This window comes from Carcharhinus amblyrhynchos, unplaced genomic scaffold, assembly GCF_965287045.1.
Source record: "Carcharhinus amblyrhynchos unplaced genomic scaffold, sCarAmb.v2.hapA chromosome_1413, whole genome shotgun sequence".
Taxonomy (NCBI): Eukaryota; Metazoa; Chordata; class Chondrichthyes; order Carcharhiniformes; family Carcharhinidae; genus Carcharhinus; species Carcharhinus amblyrhynchos.
Genome location: NW_027651153.1, coordinates 337 through 20,000, shown reverse-complemented (window position 1 = coordinate 20,000; position 19,664 = coordinate 337). Strand labels below are relative to the sequence as shown.

The 19,664-nt window shown below is 55.8% G+C and overlaps 1 protein-coding gene across 1 annotated transcript in view; it reads left to right on the top strand.

Annotated features, from left to right (window-relative positions):
* LOC145340777 (protein fantom-like) overlaps positions 1-19,312 on the top strand; it is a gene marked incomplete at its 3' end in the record, with an annotated part of 19,489 nt that extends 177 nt beyond the window's left edge. Inside the window, exons 2-10 of the mRNA XM_080185239.1 lie at positions 928-1,072; positions 5,599-5,849; positions 6,445-6,541; positions 9,699-9,824; positions 13,586-13,691; positions 15,378-15,401; positions 16,304-16,450; positions 17,746-17,819; positions 19,185-19,312. Of these exons, the coding sequence (XP_080041365.1) occupies positions 928-1,072; positions 5,599-5,849; positions 6,445-6,541; positions 9,699-9,824; positions 13,586-13,691; positions 15,378-15,401; positions 16,304-16,450; positions 17,746-17,819; positions 19,185-19,312 (1,098 nt within the window). The remainder of the gene's footprint in view (positions 1-927; positions 1,073-5,598; positions 5,850-6,444; positions 6,542-9,698; positions 9,825-13,585; positions 13,692-15,377; positions 15,402-16,303; positions 16,451-17,745; positions 17,820-19,184) is intronic.
* Between the last annotated feature and the right edge of the window lie 352 nt (positions 19,313-19,664).

The following is a 19,664-nucleotide window of genomic DNA, read 5'->3' as shown; positions in this document are numbered from 1 at the left end:
TCCCCACAGTGCGGCGCTCCCTCAGCACCGACCCTCCCCACAGTGCGGCGCTCCCTCAGCACCGACCCTCCCCACAGTGCGGCGCTCCCTCGGCACCGACCCTCCCCACAGTGCGGCGCTCCCTCAGCACCGACCCTCCCCACAGTGCGGCGCTCCCTCAGCACCGACCCTCCCCACAGTGCGGCGCTCCCTCAGCACCGACCCTCCCCACAGTGCGGCGCTCTCTCAGCACCCGACCCTCCCCACAGTGCGGCGCTCCCTCGGCACCGACCCTCCCCACAGTGCGGCGCTCCCTCGGCACCGACCCTCCCCACAGTGCGGCGCTCCCTCGGCACCGACCCTCCCCACAGTGCGGCGCTCCCTCGGCATTTTGGAGTGGGGGTTCACAGTTCGAGGGGTGAGGGGGTGTTTGTAGTTTGGGGGTTCAGCGGGGCTGAGGTTGAGGAGTGAGGCTGGGGTCAGTAGACGGGGAGTGTGGGGGGGCTGGAGGTCAAGGAGTGACGAGGAGTTTGGGGAGTGATGGGGGGGGGTGTCGGAGGTTGGGAGGTGAGGGTGTTGCATTTCGGAGAGTGAGGGGGTGTCTGAGTTTGGGGAGTGGGGAGGCCGGGAGTGTGGGGAGTGAGGGGAGGGTCAGTAGACAGGGAGTGACGGGGGTGGGGGCAGAGTTTTGGGAGTGAGTTGGGGGGGGGGGAGGTCAGTTTCCAGGAAAGATGGAGGAATTCTGGAAATGTGGGGAGTTGGTGAGGGGGTGCGTGTCGGGGAGTGTGTCTGGGGGTGCGTGTCGGGGAGAGTGTCTGGGACTGTGTCGGGGTCAGTTTTACGGGGTGCTGTGTGTTTACGATGAGTTCCGGACTGACCCTGGGGTCTCCGAGCTCTCGTTCCGTGTTGGATTTCCGGGATAATCCCGGCCTCTCTCCCTCCCCTCAGACCCCAGCGCCCTGCGGGACCAGGGGCCCCGAGTGATCAGCGCCCGGGTGAGAGAGCGAGACATTGAAGATGCCTTTCTACAGATCCACAAAGAAAACCAACATCTGAAGGAACTCCTTCACAAACAGGACACTCAGATCAAAGGGTCAGAGAGATTTATTATCGTCACCTCTATTAACACACAGACAGAGCATACCGTTCATAGAGAAGGAAAGGAGAGGGTGCAGAATGTAGTGTTACAGTCACAGCGAGGGTGTAGAGAAAGATCAGCTTAATGCGAGGTAGGTCCATTCAAAAGTCTGACAGCTGCAGGGAAGAAGCTGTTCTTGAGTCGGTCGGTACGGGACCTCAGACTTTTGTACCTTTTTCCCCCGACGGAAGAAGGTGGAAGAGAGAATGTCCGGGGTGTGTGTTGGGGGGGGGGGGGGGGTCCTTAATTATACCGGCTGCTTTTCCCCGAGGCAGCGGGAAGTGTAGACAGAGTCAATGGATGGGAGGCTGGTTTGTGTGATGGATTGGGGGCTACATTCACCACCCTTTTGTAGTTCCTTGCGGTCTTGGGCAGAGCAGGATCCCAGACCGAGCTGTGATCCAACCAGAAAGAATGCTTTCTATGGGGCATCTGTAAAAGTTGGTGAGAGTCGGAGCAGACATGCAAATTTCCTCAGTCTTCTGAGAAAGTAGAGGCGTTGGTGGGGCTTTCTTAACTATAGTGTCGGCATGGGGGGACCAGGACAGGTTGTTGGTGATCTGGACACCTAAAGACTTGAAGCTCTCGACCCTTTCTACTCCGTCTGTTGATTACAGTTCAGCCTCATTATTCTGACCAAACTTATCTCAGAGCTCTAGTCTTCATGACGAAAAGCACTGAGTCCAAAAGATGAGTCTGGATAAGGCTCTGGGTCAGACCCCATGTGGAGGATTGGGAGCAGTTTTGGGTCCCGTATCTCAGGAAGGATGTGCCGGGACTCGGAAAGGATCCAGAGGGAGGTTCACAAGGATGATCCCTGGAATGAAGAGCTTGAGGAACGGGTTGAGGACTCTGGGTCTGTCCTCGTTGGGAGTTTAGAAGGATGGGGGGGTGGGGGAGGGGGGGATCTTATTGAAACTTACAGGATACTGCGAGGGTCCTGGATAGAGTGGGACGGGGAGAGGATGTTTCCACTAGTAGGAAAAACTGGAACCAGAGAGGGCACAACCTCAGGGTAAAGGGACGGTCCTTTAAAACAGAGATGGGGAGGGATTTCTTCACCCAGAGAGTGGGGAATGTGTGGGACTCTTTGCCCCAGAGGAGGCCGGGTCCCTGAGTGTCTTTAAGACAGAGATAGATCGGTTCCTGATTAATAAGGGGATCAGGGGAATGGGGGATGGGGAAAATATCAGCCATGATTGAATGGGGGAGCAGAGTCGAGGGGCTGAGTGGCCTCGTTCTGCTCCTGTGTCTGATGGAAAGATGTTGGAGACCGTTCAGAGGAGGTTCACTAGATTGCGGAGACGAGGGGTTTGCCGTATGAGGGAGAGATGGAACAGATTAGGCCGATACTCTCTGGGATTGAGGTCAGATTGAGGGGACACTCGATGATAGCAGGCGAGGGGGAGGCAGACGTTCTAGAACGGGAGGTCATCGGAGAAGGGACAGCAAATCGAGAGCAGGGTTGGAGAAGAAACTCTTTGTCCCAAAGGGTGGTGTGTCTGGGGAATTTGCTACCCAACAGCGCAGTGGGAGCTGGGACAGGGAGTACATTTAAAGGAGAGTGAGACAGGTTTTAAATTGGGGTTCAGGGGTTCTGGGGATGGGGGCAGGAAAATGGGGATGAGGAGCTTGTCAGGCGTGGTCGAATGGTGGAGAGGACTCGATGGGCTGAACGGCCTAATTCTGCCCCATTCGGGGGTGGGGGGGGGGGGGGTGCGGGGTGCCACGGTGGGTTAGCACTCCTGCCCCACCGTGCTGGGTTCGATTCCCGGCTCGGGTCACTGTCTGTGTGGGGTTCACACATTCTCTCCGCGTGGGTTTCCTCCACGTGCTCCGGTTTCCTCCCACAGTCTGATAGGTGTGTAGGTTAGGGTGGATTGGCCATGCTAAATTGTCCCTTAGTGTCCCAAAGATGTGTAGGTTAGGGTGGATTGGCCGTGCTAAATTGTCCCTTAGTGTCCCAAAGATGTGTAGGTTAGGGTGGATTGGCCGTGCTAAATTGTCCCTTAGTGTCCAAAGATGTGTAGGTTAGGGTGGATTGGCCATGCTAAATTGTCCCTTAGTGTCCCAAAGATGTGTAGGTTAGGGTGGATTGGCCGTGCTAAATTGTCCCTTAGTGTCCAAAGATGTGTAGGTTAGGGTGGATTGGCCATGCTAAATTGTCCCTTAGTGTCCCAAAGATGTGTAGGTTAGGGTGGATTGGCCGTGCTAAATTGTCCCTTAGTGTCCAAAGATGTGTAGGTTAGGGTGGATTGGCCATGCTAAATTGTCCCTTAGTGTCCCAAAGATGTGTAGGTTAGGGTGGATTGGCCGTGTTAAATTGTCCCCTAGTGTCCCAAAGATGTGTAGGTTAGGGTGGATTGGCCGTGCTAAATTGTCCCTTAGTGTCCCAAAGATGTGTAGGTTAGGGTGGATTGGCCGTGTTAAATTGTCCCCTAGTGTCCCAAAGATGTGTAGGTTAGGGTGGATTGGCCGTGTTAAATTGTCCCCTAGTGTCCCAAAGATGTGTAGGTTAGGGTGGATTGGCCGTGCTAAATTGTCCCTTAGTGTCCCAAAGATGTGTAGGTTAGGGTGGATTGGCCGTGTTAAATTGTCCCCTAGTGTCCAAAGATGTGTAGGTTAGGGGGGATTGGCCATGCTAAATTGTCCCTTAGTGTCCCAAAGATGTGTAGGTTAGGGTGGATTGGCCGTGCTAAATTGTCCCTTAGTGTCCCAAAGATGTGTAGGTTAGGGTGGATTGGCCGTGCTAAATTGTCCCTTAGTGTCCCAAAGATGTGTAGGTTAGGGTGGATTGGCCGTGCTAAATTGTCCCTTAGTGTCCAAAGATGTGTAGGTTAGGGTGGATTGGCCATGCTAAATTGTCCCTTAGTGTCCCAAAGATGTGTAGGTTAGGGTGGATTGGCCGTGCTAAATTGTCCCTTAGTGTCCAAAGATGTGTAGGTTAGGGTGGATTGGCCATGCTAAATTGTCCCTTAGTGTCCCAAAGATGTGTAGGTTAGGGTGGATTGGCCGTGCTAAATTGTCCCTTAGTGTCCAAAGATGTGTAGGTTAGGGTGGATTGGCCATGCTAAATTGTCCCTTAGTGTCCCAAAGATGTGTAGGTTAGGGTGGATTGGCCGTGTTAAATTGTCCCCTAGTGTCCCAAAGATGTGTAGGTTAGGGTGGATTGGCCGTGCTAAATTGTCCCTTAGTGTCCCAAAGATGTGTAGGTTAGGGTGGATTGGCCGTGTTAAATTGTCCCCTAGTGTCCCAAAGATGTGTAGGTTAGGGTGGATTGGCCGTGTTAAATTGTCCCCTAGTGTCCAAAGATGTGTAGGTTAGGGTGGATTGGCCGTGCTAAATTGTCCCTTAGTGTCCCAAAGATGTGTAGGTTAGGGTGGATTGGCCGTGTTAAATTGTCCCCTAGTGTCCCAAAGATGTGTAGGTTAGGGTGGATTGGCCGTGTTAAATTGTCCCCTAGTGTCCAAAGATGTGTAGGTTAGGGTGGATTGGCCGTGTTAAATTGTCCCCTAGTGTCCAAAGATGTGTAGGTTAGGGTGGATTGGCCGTGCTAAACTGTCCCTTAGTGTCCAAAGATGTGTAGGTTAGGGTGGATTGGCCGTGCTAAATTGTCCCTTAGTGTCCCAAAGATGTGTAGGTTAGGGTGGATTGGCCATGCTAAATTGTCCCTTAGTGTCCAAAGATGTGTAGGTTAGGGTGGATTGGCCGTGCTAAATTGTCCCTTAGTGTCCCAAAGATGTGGGTTAGGGTGGATTGGCCGTGCTAAATTGTCCCTTAGTGTCCCAAAGATGTGTAGGTTAGGGTGGATTGGCCGTGCTAAATTGTCCCTTAGTGTCCCAAAGATGTGTAGGTTAGGGTGGATTGGCCGTGCTAAATTGTCCCTTAGTGTCCCAAAGATGTGTAGGTTAGGGTGGATTGGCCGTGCTAAATTGTCCCTTAGTGTCCCAAAGATGTGTAGGTTAGGGTGGATTGGCCGTGCTAAATTGTCCCTCAGTGTCCCAAAGATGTGTCGGTTAGGGTGGATTGGCCGTGCTAAATTGTCCCTTAGTGTCCCAAAGATGTGTAGGTTAGGGTGGATTGGCCGTGCTAAATTGTCCCTTAGTGTCCAAAGATGTGTAGGTTAGGGTGGATTGTCCCTTAGTGTCGGGGGATGAGGTAGGGTAAATGTGTGGGGTTTTGGTGATGGGGCCTGGGTGGGATGGTGGTCAGTCGAGACTCGATGGGCTGAATGGCCTCCTTCTCTGATTGTATCAACACCCTGTGTACAGGATGGGGCCTTGCTGGAAATCTCGATGACCCCACGGGGGAGGGATGTGGAAGCGATGACAGATAAAGGGTTGGAGTTACGGGGGGGCAGTGGGACAGAGCGAGGAACCGGGTCTGACCTCCTGCGGACAGTGGGCCCGCTGGACACCCCCCCCCGCAACCACCACCAACCCTCACCGGAACCAACACCTCTTCACCACACCCTCCCACAGGTTAGCCAGAAGACTCTTGCCAGCGGGCAGTGGGTCCAGGAGGGCACAGCGGGAGGAGGGACGGACGCGGAGCGAGTCCGCCCGGGACAGAGGGACGCAGGAGCTCTCCCGGGATGGACGCCACAGAGCCAGGGAGAGGCGGAGCGCGGATTCAGCGAGACTGCTCCGTGGACAGGGGTGTGGGAGAAGCACATTCCCCCGGCACGGGGAGACGGGACACAGGAGATCCTGTCCGGAAAAACTCCGGAGAGGTAGGAACGGCATCCAAATCCATCCCCACCGAACAAAACCACCATCAAACCCCCAGGATCTAACCCCGTGCTGTCCCTGTCCTGGGAGTGTTTGATGGGGACAGTGTAGAGGGAGCTTTACTCTGTATCTAACCCCGTGCTGTACCTGTCCTGGGAGTGTTTGATGGGGGGACAGTGTAGAGGGAGCTTTACTCTGTATCTAACCCCGTGCTGTACCTGTCCTGGGAGTGTTTGATGGGGGGACAGTGTAGAGGGAGCTTTACTCTGTATCTAACCCCGTGCTGTACCTGTCCTGGGAGTGTTTGATGGGGGACAGTGTAGAGGGAGCTTTACTCTGTATCTAACCCCGTTCTGTACCTGTCCTGGGAGTGTTTGATGGGGGGACAGTGTAGAGGGAGCTTTACTCTGTATCTAACCCCGTGCTGTACCTGTCCTGGGAGTGTTTGATGGGGACAGTGTAGAGGGAACTTTACTCTGTATCTAACCCCGTGCTGTACCTGTCCTGGGAGTGTTTGATGGGGACAGTGTAGAGGGAACTTTACTCTGTATCTAACCCTGTGCTGTGCCTCTCTCTCTGGTCTCTGTGTTTGTTTAGGGTTAAGATTTCGAGATGAAGATTTGAGACAAAGGAACGGTTTGCAGACGGCGCCCGCTCGCTGTGGGGACGAGGCTCAGAGTGAAATCAGACGTCTGTGAGTATGGGATAGTAAAAAGTCTGACAACACCAGGTTTTAGTCCAACCTATTTATTTGATAATATTCTCACAAGCTTTCGAGGGGTTACCCTCTTCGTCAGGTGAATGGAGAGTTCTGGCCTCAGACAGAGCATATAAAGCACAGACAGTTTAGAGATTACTGATTAGAATGCGAATCCTTACACCTAACCTGCTGTTCAAGACCTGAAGTGGCTGATAATGTGAGTGGTAGGAGCACTGATCACAGTTTAAAGAGATGTGTATTGTCTCCAGACAGTACAGTAAGTGAGGTTTTGCAAACCCAGGCAAGTCACGGGGGTTACAGATAGTGCGACATGAACCCAAGATCCCTGTTGAGACCGTCCTCATGTGTGCGGAACTTGGCTATCAGTCTCTGCTCAGCGACTCTGCGCTGTCGTGTGTCGTGAAGGCCGCCTTGGGGAATGCTTACCCGAAGGTCAGAGGCTGAATGCCCGTGACCACTGAAGTGTTCGCCAACAGGAAGGGAACAGTCTTGCCTGGTGACTGTCGAGCGATGTTCATTCATCCGTTGTCGTAGCGTCTGCATGGTCTCCCCAATGTACCATGCTTCGGGACATCCTTTCTTGCAACGTATCAGGTAGACAATGTTGGCCGAGTTGCAAGAGTATTTACCATGTACCTGGTGGATGGTATTCTCACGTGTGATGATGGTATCCATGTCGATGATCCGGCATGTCTTGCAGAGGTTGCTGTGACAGGGTTGTGTGGTATTGTGGTCACTGTTCTCCTGAAGGCTGGGTAGTTTGCTGCGAACAATGGACAAGACAGCCCCGAACATCACCCAAGCACAACGCAACGCCATCCACGCTCTCAAGACAAACCGCAACATTGTCATTAAACCAGCAGACAAAGGAGGGGCCATCGTCATACTGAACAGAACGGATTACTGTAAAGAAGTGTACCGACAACTAAACAATGAGGAACACTACAGACAATTACCCACAGATCCGACCAAAGAACACGCTCGTCAACTCAACAATCTGATCAAGACCTTTGATCTGGACCTTCAGAGCACCCTCCGTGCTCTCATTCCACGTACTCCCCGCATTGGAGATCTCTACTGCCTCCCAAAGATTCACAAGGCAAACACACCTGGCCGTCCCATCGTATCGGGCAATGGAACTCTGTGTGAGAACCTCTCCGGCTACGTCGAGGGCATCCTGAAACCCATTGTACAAAGAACCCCCAGCTTTTGTCGCGACACTACGGACTTCCTACTGAAACTCAGCACACATGGAGCAGTTGAACCAGGGACACTCCTCGTCACAATGGATGTCTCAGCGCTCTACACCAACATCCCCCACGACGATGGCATTGCTGCGACTGCATCAGTACTCAATGCTGACAACTGCCAGTTTCCAGATGCAATTTTACAACTCATCCGCTTTATCCTGGACCACAATGTCTTCACCTTCAACAACCAGTTTTTCATCCAGACACATGGAACAGCCATGGGGACCAAATTTGCACCTCAATATGCCAACATCTTCATGCACAGGTTCGAACAAGACTTCTTCACTGCACAGAATCTTCAACCGATGCTGTACACTAGATACATCGATGACATTTTCTTCCTCTGGCCTCATGGTGAACAATCACTGAAACAACTATATGATGATATCAACAAATTCCACCCCACCATCAGACTCACCATGGACTATTCCCCAGAATCAGTTGCATTCTTGGACACACGCATCTCCATTAAGGACGGTCACCTCAGCACCTCACTGTACCGCAAGCCCACAGACAATCTCACAATGCTCCACTTCTCCAGTTTCCACCCTAAACATGTTAAAGAAGCCATTCCCTATGGACAAGCCCTCCGTATACACAGGATTTGCTCAGATGAGGAGGATCGTGACAGACACCTCCAGACCCTGAAAGATGCCCTCGTAAGAACAGGATATGGTGCTCGACTCATAGATCGGCAGTTTCGATGCGCCACAGCGAAAAACTGCACCGATGATCTCAGAAGACAAACACGGGACACAGTGGACAGAGTACCCTTCGTCGTCCAGTACTTCCCCGGAGCGGAGAAGCTACGACATCTTCTCCGGAGTCTTCAACATATCATTGATGAAGACGAACATCTCACCAGGGCCATCCCCACACCCCCACTTCTTGCTTTCAGACAACCACACAACCTCAAACAGACCATTGTTCGCAGCAAACTACCCAGCCTTCAGGAGAACAGTGACCACAATACCACACAACCCTGTCACAGCAACCTCTGCAAGACATGCCGGATCATCGACATGGATACCATCATCACACGTGAGAATACCATCCACCAGGTACACGGTAAATACTCTTGCAACTCGGCCAACATTGTCTACCTGATACGTTGCAAGAAAGGATGTCCCGAAGCATGGTACATTGGGGAGACCATGCAGACGCTACGACAACGGATGAATGAACATCGCTCGACAGTCACCAGGCAAGACTGTTCCCTTCCTGTTGGCGAACACTTCAGTGGTCACGGGCATTCAGCCTCTGACCTTCGGGTAAGCATTCTCCAAGGCGGCCTTCACAACACACGACAGCGCAGAGTCGCTGAGCAGAGACTGATAGCCAAGTTCCCCACACATGGGGACGGTCTCAACAGGGATCTTGGGTTCATGTCGCACTATCTGTAACCCCCGTGACTTGCCTGGGTTTGCAAAACCTCACTTACTGTACTGTCTGGAGACAATACACATCTCTTTAAACTGTGATCAGTGCTCCTACCACTCACATTATCAGCCACTTCAGGTCTTGAACAGCAGGTTAGGTGTAAGGATTCGCATTTTAATCAGTAATCTCTAAACTGTCTGTGCTTTATATGCTCTGTCTGAGGCCAGAACTCTCCATTCACCTGACGAAGAGGGAAACCTCGAAAGCTTGTGAGAATATTATCAAATAAATCGGTTGGACTAAAACCTGGTGTTGTCAGACTTTTTACTGTGTTTACACCAGTCCAACGCCGGCATACCCACAGTATGGGATAGTACAGACGGGAGGGTGAGTGGTCCCCTCGAGGGTATCTGCTCACTCAGAAGGTGAGGGTTAAGCCTCCAGTACGCCCCCCCCTCCGCAATCACACTGAACCTCCCCCTCATCCTGTTCTGTTCCAGGGAGTCCGCCATCAGCAGGGATCTGGATTCCGTCCTGGGGAATCTCCGGCAAGAATTCCAAGAGAAAGTCCGGCAGCAGGAAGAGGTTCTGCTGGAATTACGCAAACACCAAACAGCGGAACAGAGGTGAGTACAGATTCACCCTCACAGCACGGTGGCACAGTGGGTTAGCGCTGCTGCCTCACAGCGCCAGGGACCCGGGTTCGATTCCCGGCTCAGCGCACAGTGGGTTAGCGCTGCTGCCTCACAGCGCCAGGGACCCGGGTTCGATTCCCGGCTCAGCACACAGTGGGTTAGCGCTGCTGCCTCACAGGGCCAGGGACCCGGGTTCGATTCCCGGCTCAGCGCACAGTGGGTTAGCGCTGCTGCCTCACAGCGCCAGGGACCCGGGTTCGATTCCCGGCTCAGCGCACAGTGGGTTAGCGCTGCTGCCTCACAGGGCCAGGGACCCGGGTTCGATTCCCGGCTCAGCGCACAGTGGGTTAGCGCTGCTGTCTCACAGCGCCAGGGACCCGGGTTCGATTCCCGGCTCAGCGCACAGTGGGTTAGCGCTGCTGTCTCACAGCGCCAGGGACCCGGGTTCGATTCCCGGCTCAGCGCACAGTGGGTTAGCGCTGCTGCCTCACAGCGCCAGGGACCCGGGTTCGATTCCCGGCTCAGCGCACAGTGGGTTAGCGCTGCTGCCTCACAGCGCCAGGGACCCGGGTTCGATTCCCGGTTTGGGTCACTGTCTGTGTGAAGTCTGCACATTCTCCCCGTGTCTGCGTGGGTTTCCTCTGGGTGCTCTGGTTTCTCCCACAGTTTGAAACACGTGCTGGTTAGGGTGCATTGGGGGCCGTGCTAAATTCTCCCTCAGTGTAACCCGAATAGGCACCGGAGTGTGGGTGACTCGGGGACTCTCACAGTAACTTCATTGCAGTGTTAATGTCAGCCTTACTTGTGACACTGATAAATAAAACTTTAAAACTGAAACTCACTCACACACACTCTCTCTCTCACAAACTCGAGGGATACGGAGACCGGAACTGTGCACGGTGCTCCCAGTGTGGGTCTAACCGAGGGATACGGAGACCGGAACTGTGCACGGTGCTCCCAGTGTGGGTCTAACCGAGGGGATAGGGAGACTGGAACTGTGCACGGTGCTCCCAGTGTGGGTCTAACCGAGGGGATAGGGAGACTGGAACTGTGCACGGTGCTCCCAGTGTGGGTCTAACCGAGGGATACGGAGACCGGAACTGTGCACGGTGCTCCCAGTGTGGGTCTAACCGAGGGATACGGAGACTGGAACTGTGCACGGTGCTCCCAGTGTGGGTCTAACCGAGGGGATAGGGAGACTGGAACTGTGCACGGTGCTCCCAGTGTGGGTCTAACCGAGGGGATAGGGAGACTGGAACTGTGCACGGTGCTCCCAGTGTGGGTCTAACTGAGGGGATAGGGAGACTGGAACTGTGCACGGTGCTCCCAGTGTGGGTCTAACCGAGGGATACGGAGACCGGAACTGTGCACGGTGCTCCCAGTGTGGGTCTAACCAAGGGATACGGAGACTGGAACTGTGCACGGTGCTCCCAGTGTGGATCTAACCGAGGGATACGGAGACTGGAACTGTGCACGGTGCTCCCAGTGTGGGTCTAACCGAGGGATACGGAGACTGGAACTGTGCACGGTGCTCCCAGTGTGGGTCTAACCGAGGGATACGGAGACCGGAACTGTGCACGGTGCTCCCAGTGTGGGTCTAACCGAGGGATACGGAGACCGGAACTGTGCACGGTGCTCCCAGTGTGGGTCTAACCGAGGGGATAGGGAGACCGGAACTGTGCACGGTGCTCCCAGTGTGGGTCTAACCAAGGGATACGGAGACTGGAACTGTGCACGGTGCTCCCAGTGTGGATCTAACCGAGGGATACGGAGACTGGAACTGTGCACGGTGCTCCCAGTGTGGGTCTAACCGAGGGATACGGAGACCGGAACTGTGCACGGTGCTCCCAGTGTGGGTCTAACCGAGGGGATAGGGAGACTGGAACTGTGCACGGTGCTCCCAGTGTGGGTCTAACCGAGGGGATACGGAGACTGGAACTGTGCACGGTGCTCCCAGTGTGGGTCTAACCAAGGGATACGGAGACTGGAACTGTGCACGGTGCTCCCAGTGTGGATCTAACCGAGGGATACGGAGACTGGAACTGTGCACGGTGCTCCCAGTGTGGGTCTAACCGAGGGATACGGAGACCGGAACTGTGCACGGTGCTCCCAGTGTGGGTCTAACCGAGGGATACGGAGACCGGAACTGTGCACGGTGCTCCCAGTGTGGGTCTAACCGAGGGATACGGAGACCGGAACTGTGCACGGTGCTCCCAGTGTGGGTCTAACCGAGGGGATACGGAGACCGGAACTGTGCACAGTGTTCCCAGTGTGGGTCTAACCGAGGGATACGGAGACTGGAACTGTGCACGGTGCTCCCAGCGTGGGTCTAACCGAGGGATACGGAGACTGGAACTGTGCACGGTGCTCCCAGTGTGGGTCTAACCGAGGGGATACGGAGACCGGAACTGTGCACAGTGTTCCCAGTGTGGGTCTAACCGAGGGATACGGAGACTGGAACTGTGCACGGTGCTCCCAGCGTGGGTCTAACCGAGGGATACGGAGACTGGAACTGTGCACGGTGCTCCCAGCGTGGGTCTAACCGAGGGATACGGAGACCGGAACTGTGCACGGTGCTCCCAGTGTGGCTCTAACCGAGGGGATAGGGAGACCAGAACTGTGCACGGTGCTCCCAGTGTGGGTCTAACCGAGGGGATAGGGAGACCGGAACTGTGCACGGTGCTCCCAGTGTGGCTCTAACCGAGGGGATAGGGAGACCGGAACTGTGCATGGTGCTCCCAGTGTGGGTCTAACCGAGGGATACAGAGACCGGAACTGTGCACGGTGCTCCCAGTGTGGGTCTAACCGAGGGGATACGGAGACTGGAACTGTGCACGGTGCTCCCAGTGTGGGTCTAACCGAGGGGATACGGAGACCGGAACTGTGCACGGTGCTCCCAGTGTGGGTCTAACCGAGGGGATATGGAGACTGGAACTGTGCACGGTGCTCCCAGTGTGGGTCTAACCGAGGGGATACGGAGACCGGAACTGTGCACGGTGCTCCCAGCGTGGGTCTAACTGAGGGATACGGAGACCGGAACTGTGCACGGTGCTCCCAGTGTGGGTCTAACCGAGGGGATATGGAGACTGGAACTGTGCACGGTGCTCCCAGTGTGGGTCTAACCGAGGGGATACGGAGACCGGAACTGTGCACGGTGCTCCCAGTGTGGGTCTAACCGAGGGGATATGGAGACGGGAACTGTGCACGGTGCTCCCAGTGTGGGTCTAACCGAGGGGATAGGGAGACTGGAACTGTGCACGGTGCTCCCAGTGTGGGTCTAACCGAGGGGATACGGAGACCGGAACTGTGCACGGTGCTCCCAGTGTGGGTCTAACCGAGGGGATACGGAGACTGGAACTGTGCACGGTGCTCCCAGTGTGGGTCTAACCGAGGGGATACGGAGACCGGAACTGTGCACGGTGCTCCCAGTGTGCGTCTAACCGAGGGATACGGAGACTGGAACTGTGCACGGTGCTCCCAGTGTGGGTCTAACCGAGGGATACGGAGACCGGAACTGTGCACGGTGCTCCCAGTGTGGGTCTAACCGAGGGGATACGGAGACTGGAACTGTGCACGGTGCTCCCAGTGTGGGTCTAACCGAGGGATACGGAGACTGGAACTGTGCACGGTGCTCCCAGTGTGGGTCTAACCGAGGGGATACGGAGACCGGAACTGTGCACGGTGCTCCCAGTGTGGGTCTGACCGAGGGGATATGAGAATTGGAAGTGCAGTAAATTTCTCTTTCTCCGCAGGGAAGTTATTCTGGAGAACGTGGAGACGATTAAAGTTAAGAAAAAGCTCAGTGAGAAATCCGCAGCACTCTTCATTCTGGAGGAGAGATACAGCGAACTTCAGCAGGTGGGTTCCGTTCCGAGACCGATCACCTCCCCACCCAGCGAATCTCTCACTCTCACACACACTCCCTCTCACACACACTCCCTCTCACACACACTCCCTCTCACACACACTCCCTCTCACACACACTCTCTCTCTCTCACACACTCACGCACTCTCTCACACACACTCTCTCTCTCTCACACACTCCCTCTCACACACTCCCTCTCACACACTCACACACTCTCTGTCACGCACACTCTCTGTCACGCGCACACTCTCTCACGCGCACACTCTCTCACGCGCACTCTCTCTCACGCGCACTCTCTCTCACGCGCACTCTCTCTCACGCGCACTCTCTCTCACGCGCACTCTCTCTCACGCGCACTCTCTCTCACGCGCACTCTCTCTCACGCGCACTCTCTCTCACGCGCACTCTCTCTCACGCGCACTCTCTCTCACGCGCACTCTCTCTCTCACACACACTCGCATGCTTTGACACACAGTATGATGATGTAAATGCGATCGATATAATTATTTACACACACAGATTTTATGTTTTTGGAGAATGTTTAAAATTCAGCTTTTCCTGCAGGCAGACAGTGTGTCAGGAAAACAGTTTGCTGAGATGTTGTTAGCGTGCAGGATAATTACTCACTCTCGCCGAATGCTGTTTGCTCAGCAGAGCGCTCATGAACTTTTGTTGACAGACGGAGATTTCCCCTGAGGGTTTTAATTTGGTTGATTGGCGGGATCATGTGATAATGTGGTCAGTGGGGACAGCTGGATCTGTCGCAGAGATAAAAGAGCTATTCCATTCTGGCTGGGGTTTATTTGCAGACTGAGGTTTACTGCAAGCTGCTCTCTCTCTCTCCCTCGCAAAGTCTCTCCAATAGCTTGGAGACCTTCTACGTTCATTATAGCAAGAGTAGTTATGGTTGCTAACTGTATTTCAAGTAGTTTCTGAGTCTTAAAGAAGAGTGTTGCTTATTTGGAACAGAAGCAGCGATAAGTTAGAAAGGTTTTGATTTTTTTATATTGTTTAACGGGTAATAATTAAGCTGCTTCTTTCTTAGAATTATATTTAAACTGTGTTTGACTCTAAAAGATCCTTAATTAGCCAGTGGAATCACTCAGTCAAGCATTCTGTTTTCACCTTTACTCCAGAATGGAGAAGCTAATCTGGCTTCACATTGTAAATTGGGGTTTGCACAAAGAACAACACAGCCCGGGAAACAGGCCCTTCGGCCCAACGAGCCACACCGCCATTTTAACATTACCAGTCCCCTCCCCTCCCCCCATGACCCTTATCTATTGTTTATGGTATTCCACATTGAGGGAGAACTAATTTAGGGACAATTTATTACCTCCAATCAGGCTAAGAGCACATCTTTGGGGTGTGGGAGGAAACCGGAGCACCCGGAGAAAACCCACGCAAGCACGGGGAGAATGCGCAAACTCCCACAGACACCGGCCCAAATCCATGTGTCTGCACAGCAAACAGTGATAGTCACTGAGCTGTCGTGTTGCCCATCAGCTGGTCCAGTTTAAGCACACACTAACGACATGAAGCACTAGGCTATTCTCGAACATCCAAGAGCAGTCCCAGTCCAACCCAGGACCGAGACTCTCTCACACCCTCTCGCACCCTCTGTGTCTCCTGTTCTCTCTCTCACACCCTCCGTCTCTCTCTCTCTCTCTCTCTCGCAGTTTCTTCATAACCAGCAGGAAGAGGTACGTGTCCCTAACTCATCATCACTGCCCCCTCACCCCAGTTACCCCCTCCCCTCGCCCCATTACCCCTCCCCCTGCCCCAGTTTACCCTCTTGCCCCAGTTACCCCCCTCCCCTTGCCCCAGTTACCCCCCTCGCCCCAGTTACCCCTCCCCTTGCCCCAGTTACCCCCTCCCCTCTCCCCAATTACCCCCTCCCCTCTCCCCAGTTACCCCCTCCCCTTGCCCCAGTTACCCCCTCCCCCTGCCCCAGTTACCCCCCTCCCCTGCCCCAGTTACCCCCTCCCCCTCGCCCCAGTTACCCCCTCCCCCCTGCCCCAGTTACTCCCTCCCCCTGCCCCAGTTACCCCCCTCGCCCCAGTTACCCCCTCCCCTCGCCCCAGTTACCCCCTCCCCCTGCCCCAGTTACCCCTCCCCTCGCCCCAGTTACCCCTCCCCCTGCCCCAGTTACCCCCTCCCCTTGCCCCAGTTACCCCCTCGCCCCAGTTACCCCCTCCCCTCGCCCCAGTTACCCTCTCCCCTCGCCCCAGTTACCCCCTCCCCCTGCCCCAGTTACCCCCCTCCCTCGCCCCAGTTACCCCCTCCCCTTGCCCCAGTTACCCCCCTCCCCTCGCCCCAGTTACCCCCTCCCCTTGCCCCAGTTACCCCCCTCCCCTCGCCCCAGTTACCCCCCTCCCCCCTGCCCCAGTTACCCCCCTCCCCCTGCCCCAGTTACCCCCTCCCCATCTCCCCATTCTCCCATCTATTACCATTTTTCCCCATTCCCTCTCTCTCTCTCTCCCCCCCCTCCCCTTCTATCCCTCTCTCCGTCAGTCCCTCCTCCTCCAGTTCCCTCTCCCCTGTATCACCCTCCAGACTCACTACGCCCCCTCCCTCTCTCTCTCTCTCTCTCTCGCTGACACAGAGCCACCGATCGCTGAGGGTGGAGCGAGCCTCCCTCCTCTCCGAGGTAGAGGCCCTCACTCGGGACGTGAAGGAGGAGCGGGAGAGGAACCGGACACTGTTGACCCAGCTGGAGATGGTCAGTGTGACCCAGCGGACCGTGGAGCAGGTAGGCCAGGGTCAAGGGTCAAACTCGCTCGCCAAGGGCCCTCCGCCTGCTGACCCTGGGGGAGGGGTGCGGGGGAGGGGAGAGGGAGGGGGAGAGGGAGGGGGAGGGGGTGGGGGGGCAGATCTGAACCACTAGGCCGCAGGTGGAGCCTGGGACTCACCTGGGGTTCATTCCCACACTCGCCAAGTGCTTCTCACACGGGATAAACAAGGACTGGAGGGTTCGTCAGCCCTCATCCTGCAAGTGAGAGTGAGTGAGCAGGCCCGGGAGTGAGGCCTGGGAATGAGAGTGAGTGAGCAGGCCCGGGAGTGAGGCCTGGGAATGAGAGTGAGTGAGCAGGCCCGGGAGTGAGGCCTGGGAGTGAGAGTGAGTGAGCAGGCCCGGGAGTGAGGCCTGGGAGTGAGAGTGAGTGAGCAGCCCAGGAGTGAGCAGGCCTGGGAGTGAGAGTGAGTGAGCAGGCCCAGGAGTGAGGCCTAGGGAGTGAGAGTGAGTGAGCAGGCCCGGGAGTGAGATTGAGTGAGCAGGCCCGGGAGTGAGGCCTGGGAGTGAGAGTGAGTGAGCAGGCCTGGGAGTGAGAGTGAGTGAGCAGGCCCGGGAGTGAGGCCTGGGAGCGAGAGTGAGTGAGCAGGCCCGGGAGCGAGAGTGAGCGAGCAGGCCCGGGAGTGAGGCCTGGGAGCGAGAGTGAGTGAGCAGGCCCGGGAGCGAGAGTGAGTGAGCAGCCTGGGAGCGAGGCCTGGGAGTGAGAGTGAGTGAGCAGGCCTGGGAGTGAGAGTGAGTGAGCAGGCCTGGGAGCGAGGCCTGGGAGTGAGAGTGAGTGAGCAGGCCCGGGAGTGAGGCCTGGGAGCGAGAGTGAGCGAGCAGGCCCGGGAGTGAGAGTGAGCGAGCAGGCCCGGGAGTGAGAGTGAGCGAGCAGGCCCGGGAGTGAGAGTGAGCGAGCAGGCCCGGGAGTGAGAGTGAGCGGCAGGCCCGGGAGTGAGAGTGAGCGAGCAGGCCCGGAGTGAGAGTGAGCGAGCAGGCCCGGGAGTGAGAGTGAGCGAGCAGGCCCGGGAGTGAGAGTGAGCGAGCAGGCCCGGGAGTGAGAGTGAGCGAGCAGGCCCGGGAGTGAGGCCCGGGAGCGAGAGTGAGCGAGCAGGCCCGGGAGCGAGAGTGAGCGAGCAGGCCCGGGAGTGAGAGTGAGCGAGCAGGCCCGGGAGTGAGAGTGAGCGAGCAGGCCCGGGAGTGAGGCCCAGGAGCGAGGCCCGGGAGCGAGGGAGCGGGTGCGGAGCTCCCAGTTATCCCCTCTATTCCTTCTCCAGTTGCAGGGACAGCTCGCTGATGCGGTTAAGGAGCGGGACGCTCTGAAGGAGGCCTATAACCAGCTGCTGGACAGGTAGGAGTGAGGGCGGAGGGGAGGCCGGCCTGAGAGAGGAGGGGGTGAGGTTGGGGAAGATCCCACACAGAGAGGGAGATCGAGGAGATGGGAGGCTGACTGGAGGAAGGGGAGGGTAGTGGAGGGGCGGGGATTGAGGGAGGGGACGTAGGTGAGGGGGTGGGGGGGGTGGTGGGTATAAAATCTTTTTGACCCAGAGGGTGGTGAGTGTCTGGAACGAGCTGCCGGAGGCAGCGATCGAGGCGTTTAGACAGTTCCACCGGGTGCGATGGTATTGGGGGGGACGTGGGGCAAACATCGGGCAACTGGGATTCGCTCGGGGTTTAAACCTCTCAATTCATCAGATACAGGAGTGGAACGAGGCCACTCGGCCCATCGACTCTGCTCCCCCCATTCAATCCTGGCTGATATTTTTCCCCATCCCCCATTCTCCTGCCTTTCCCCGATCCCCTTATTAATCAGGAACCGATCTATCTCTGTCTTAAAGACACTCAGGGACCCGGCCTCCTCTGGGGCAAAGAGTCCACACATTCCCCACTCTCTGGGTGAAGAAATCCCTCCCCATCTCTGTTTTAAAGGACTGTCCCTTTACCCTGAGGTTGTGCCCTCTCTGGTTCCAGTTTTTCCTACTGGTGGAAACATCCTCTCCCCGTCCCACTCTATCCAGGGCCTCGCAGTATCCTGTAAGTTTCAATAAGATCCCCCCTCATCCTTCTAAACCCCCAACGAGGACAGACCCAGAGTCCTCAACCCGTTCCTCAAGCTCTTCATTCCAGGGATCGTCCTTGTGAACCTCCCTCTGGACCCTTTCCAAGTCCCGGCACATCCTTCCTGAGATACGGGGACCCAAAACTGCTCCCAATCCTCCACATGGGGTCTGACCCAGAGCCTTATCCAGCCTCAGAAGTCCATCCCTGCTCTTGTATTCTAACCCTCTCCACATGAATGCTAACATTACATTTCCCTTCCTCACTGAACCTCCACGTTAACCTTAAGGGAATCTTGAACAAGGATTCCCAAGTTCCCTTTGTGTTCCTGATTTCCGAAGCATTTTCCCATTTGGAAAATAGTCTCTGCCTCCATCCCTCCTTCCAAAGGGAATAACCTCACACTTTTCCACATTATATTCCATCTGCCCCTTCCTTACCCACTCTCCGAACCTGTCCAAGTCCCTCTGCAGCCCCCCCCCCCCCCCCTTCCTCAATACTCCCTGTCCCTCTACATATCTTTGTATCATCTGTAAACTTAGTAACAGAGCCTTCAGTTCCTTCCTCCGATCGGTTAGGGTATACTGTGAAAGTTATGGTCCCAGCAACCTGACCCTCACTCGCTCTGTGTCTGACCCCCACCCACCCCCCTGTCCAGCACCCTGGAGAAACAGAATGAGAAAGAGAGAGGGAGAGAGAGAATCGAATCTCCGAGCTCGAGAGCAGGCTGGAGAAGGAGCTGGAGGGAGAGGATGCAACTCGGGAGGACAATCCGGCAGCAGAGAGGTCAGAGGGAGGGAGAGGGAGAGGGACGGAGGGGAGACAGGGAGGGAGGGAGAGGGAGGGAGGAGAGGGAGAGGGAGAGAGAAAGAGAGAGGGAGGGAGGGAGACGGAGGGAGGGAGGGAGAGAGAGGGAGAGGCAGACCGAGAGGGAGGAGGAGACAGAGACAGAGGAGGGAGAGACAGGGAGAAAGAGAGAGGGAGGGAGGAAGAGAGACAGAGAGGGAGGAGGAGAGACAGAGAGATGGAGAGCAAGGGGGACAGGGAGAGATAGGGAGGGAGGGGAGACAGAGAGGGAGGAGGAGAGAGAGAGACAGAGACAGACAGAGACAGAGATGGGGAGGGAGGGGAAGAGAGA